The sequence below is a fragment of the Kryptolebias marmoratus genome, linkage group LG1 (genome assembly GCF_001649575.2).
Source record: "Kryptolebias marmoratus isolate JLee-2015 linkage group LG1, ASM164957v2, whole genome shotgun sequence".
Taxonomy (NCBI): domain Eukaryota; kingdom Metazoa; phylum Chordata; class Actinopteri; order Cyprinodontiformes; family Rivulidae; genus Kryptolebias; species Kryptolebias marmoratus.
This window is the reverse complement of record NC_051430.1, coordinates 30835935-30839880: the sequence shown is the minus strand read 5'-3', so window position 1 is coordinate 30839880 and position 3946 is coordinate 30835935. Positions and strand designations below refer to the sequence as shown.

The following is a 3946-nucleotide window of genomic DNA, read 5'->3' as shown; positions in this document are numbered from 1 at the left end:
GCTGGAACCAGAACCCTGCAAGAACCAGAACCCTGCAGGGATCAGAACCCTCCTGGAACTAGAATCCTGCAGGAAACAGAACCCTGCACAGACGGGCTCTTTCAGAACCCCCTGAGTGTCCCTGAAGGCATCACGGTGGCTTTCAGGTGTGTGATGACCCCCGGGTCCTGACCTCTCATCAGGTAACTCCTCTGAAGCCAGGCAGAGGTCAAAGGTCACCCCACGGCTCTGCAGCTGAAACAAACAGCAGCTTTTTATTATTTTTATCTGATTCAAACTTTTGTTTAACCAGAAAATAAAACTCCTGAGATCTGAGCTCAGCCAGATGAAGCGGAACAACAAGAAATAAGACTGAAGAAATAAAATTAAAGAAATAAAAACTAATAACATAAAAGCACAATAAGAAAACCATCAAACTGATTATTTCTCCCAGACGAAGCAGAATTTTACAGACAGAATCTAAAACTGAATTTAAATCTTTTGGTTTGATTTTAACATCAACAGTGAGCATAACTAAATTATTTTATTTTATTTAATCGGATCTTACTTCTGTTTAGTTTCAAACCAATAAATTCAGTTTCAGTTTAAAGAAATTCATTTTCAAACCAGTGGATTTAATTTCAAATTAAACAAATACAAACTCAGTCCTAAAATCAGCTCCAAATCTTTCTGTAAAATAAACCAAAAATATACTATATATACAGATATATATTTCTGTAAATGTTTTTTAAAAGCTTGAATTTTCTGTGAAAATGTAACAAAAACTCTGAGCTGAACACAACAAAAGGCTCATTTATAAACATAATAATACTAAATTAATAATAATAATAATAATAATAATAATAATAATAATAATAATAATACTTCCTGACCCTGATCCTGCAGAGATCTGTTTTTTATTTTAATAAATGATTTCTTCTTACAGTCAGAGCCAAGGATGAACCGTCCTGAATGAACAGATGAATTTTCAATGAAAGGATGAAAAAACTGATTCAAAGTGAAATAAAACATGAATTTAAAGCTGGTTTCTTGTTGGTTTCAGCAGGAAATAAAAACAGAAAAGCAGCTGATGTGGTTTAAACAGCCACAGCGCCACCTGCTGGAGACAAACTCATCCAGCGTTACATCGTCGCCCGCCTGTAATCTGCCTCCAGCCATGAAAACATTTAATTATTCAGCTTTAAGACCTGAAACCGACAAAGGATTAAATAAAAAAGACTTCATTTATAAACAGAGAGGAAACGATACAAATAAAAAACAAGATAAGAAAACAAATAAAATCGACATTATTTCTGTCTGCTGTTTTATTCTGTTGATCTATTTTTATTCTTCCTATTGTTGATTTCTGTAAGGTATTAAAATTATTATTATTATTGTAAATAAATCAGATTATTAAGAAGGGTTCAGATTACAGGAGTTAAGACTTTAATCTTTCAATTTCCTTCTGACGTCAGAACTCCTTTAATAAATAAAACTATAAAATAAAAACAGGCAGCAACAAATATTTATGACTCAAAATGAATCCTTGTTTGTATTTCTGTTTCTATAAACCTGAAAAGGTGAATTCTTTTAATCTGTCAGATTATTGGAGTTAAAATCTGAGCAGATGAATTAATAAATACAATCAAAATATTGAGATCAAGTTTTGTTTTTCATTAATTCCTTTCTGTCTGTTCTGTAAATGTTCTGTAATGTTCTGCAGATGTTCTGCAGATGTTCTTGGCTCAGACGTTTGGGTCACGGTGGAGTTCTGGTGCCGGTCGGCGGTCCGATTCATTTCGTTGCAGATTATTCTGTAGATTCGTCAGAGACGATGGTGTTTGATGGACTGCAGCTCCACATCGACCTCAGACACATCCGAGAGTTTCTCCTCTGATTCCTCGGCCTTCACGGGAACGCTCAGCTGTCCGAGGGCACCTGAACGCCTCGCGGCAGAAAAGATTTATCGACCTGAGCGGAAACAGCAGCTGTGTTTCTGTTTGGAGGACAATCAGCAGAAGAATCTGCTGAAGGTTGGAGGTAAAATAAAATATATCTTTCCTCTGGTTCTGGTTGAGGAGGCGCTTGGTTTGGTATTCCTGCAGCCCAGATGGGTGGTGCTGTCCTTCTGCAGAGTTTATTTTAGCTGTTCTTCCATTGAAACCTTCGGCTCCTTCAGCTGACGGCTGCTGGGACTTTCTGTAAGTTTTAGACTTTTCAAAAGATTCAACTTTATTTATAATAATTCCCCCATAGAAATGCATGAAAGTCTCTTCAGTTTCCTTCTGTTTGGATTCTGCTTCAGCTGCTTTTAGCTTCAACTACAGTTTCCTTCATTTTAGCTTTTAGCTACTGTTGTAGTTCTGTCCCGCTTGTTTTTAAAAAGTGTGAAACTAATTTTAGTTCTGTTTGTTTCAGTTTCTTCTTCAAATTTCTGTCCCTCAGCGTCACAGAGAATCTTCTTTTCTGTTTTTATTCTTCTGATCGGCTGTTCAGCTCAGAAGAAAACTTTCAGCTCCGTTTCGCCTGTTTTCACCTATCTTCAGCTGTTTTTTTTTTATTTTTTTTGGATGTTTTTATTTCACTGCGGACACAGAAATCAAACCCAAAGAGCTTCTTAATGCTGCACAGTTTATTAAACACCAACAAAAACTAAATTAAGCATCACTTTATAAATAAAAGACAAACAGGAAACAGCTCCACCTGCTGGTCAGACTGAGCCTCAGATTATTAATCTGTCCTGAGATCAGTTTCCTCTCACCTCCTGGTTCCACAGCGCAAGGCAGGAAGTTAACATTTATTTAAATTAGGAATTAAACTGATTTACAACCACAATATTTTAAATTTTAAATTTAGGATCCCAACGATTTGGATTGTTTGAGTAAAAATATTTTAAAATCCTTATAAATTTAAATGTCTTTTAACATCTAAAACAGTCAGATTAGATTTCTGTGGGTTTATTCTGCTTCCAGTTCATTAATTATTGCTCTGAAGGACGGGTGATTATGTTTTTGCTTGTGTCTGACAAACACAGAAACAGTTAAACCTCAGAGCGACAGATGGGGTGGTAGCTGAGAGTCATCCGAACAGAGACATGATCTGACCTTAAAGCAGCGGGCGATATGCATTCATTCAAGGAGACGACAGTGAGATCTAAGACTGTTCAGAGACAGGAGCGTGCTCTGATTAAATGATAAACAGGCCTGCCGTACGCTGTGTCAGCCGGGAGAACATCAAACCATTCAAACACTGTGGGTGATAATGTAAACAGTTCAGAGCTGCGGCAGACTCTGGATCAGTTAAACGGATCCAAACAGCAGAAGCTGCTGAGTTTCAGAGGTTCTGGTTCTGGATCAGAACCCGGTTCGTGATGATTTTTGGCCTTTCAGAGCCACCGTAGGTCTCTTCAGCTGCTGCAGCTCGATGGAACGGAAACATTAAACTACGTGTTTGAACGCCGCCCTCCTCTTCCTCACCACTCCTTCTTCTTCTCGTCCATGGAGACCCCCCCGGGCCCCAGGGCCACCACCAGCAGCAGGCCCCCGATCACCGAGGTGGTCTGGAAGAAGTCGTACTTCAGGAAGTCGTGGAAGGGCGAGTGGGCGGGGACGTTCCAGAAGGCGTTGAAGGTGACGTTGATGCAGAGCAGCCAGACGACCAGCGTCAGCGCCGCCAGCTTCGTCTTAAAGCCCACCGCTACCAGAACCACGAGCGCCGTGCCCACCAGGTCCAAGAGCACCTGCACAGGCGAGAGCCGGTCTGAGTCAGAGGGAGGCTCCTTCAGGTTCTGCTGCGACTAAACCTCTAAACCTGGTTCTGTTAGAACTCCAAACCCGGTCCTGTTTGGAGCTCTAAACCCGGTCCTGTTTGGAGCTCTAAACCAGGTCCTGTTTGGAGCTCTAAACCCGGTCCTGTTTGGAGCTCTAAACCCGGTCCTGTTTGGAGATCTAAACCCGGTTCTGTTAGA

The 3946-nt window shown here is 40.1% G+C and overlaps 1 protein-coding gene across 1 annotated transcript in view; it reads right to left on the bottom strand.

Annotated features, from left to right (window-relative positions):
• Positions 1–2593: 2593 nt before the first annotated feature.
• Positions 2594–3946, bottom strand: part of surf4l (surfeit 4, like) — a 4470-nt gene continuing 3117 nt past the window's right edge. Inside the window, exon 6 of the mRNA XM_017436585.3 lies at positions 2594–3718. Coding sequence (XP_017292074.1) covers positions 3452–3718 — 267 coding nt within the window. The 3' untranslated portion in view covers positions 2594–3451. The remainder of the gene's footprint in view (positions 3719–3946) is intronic.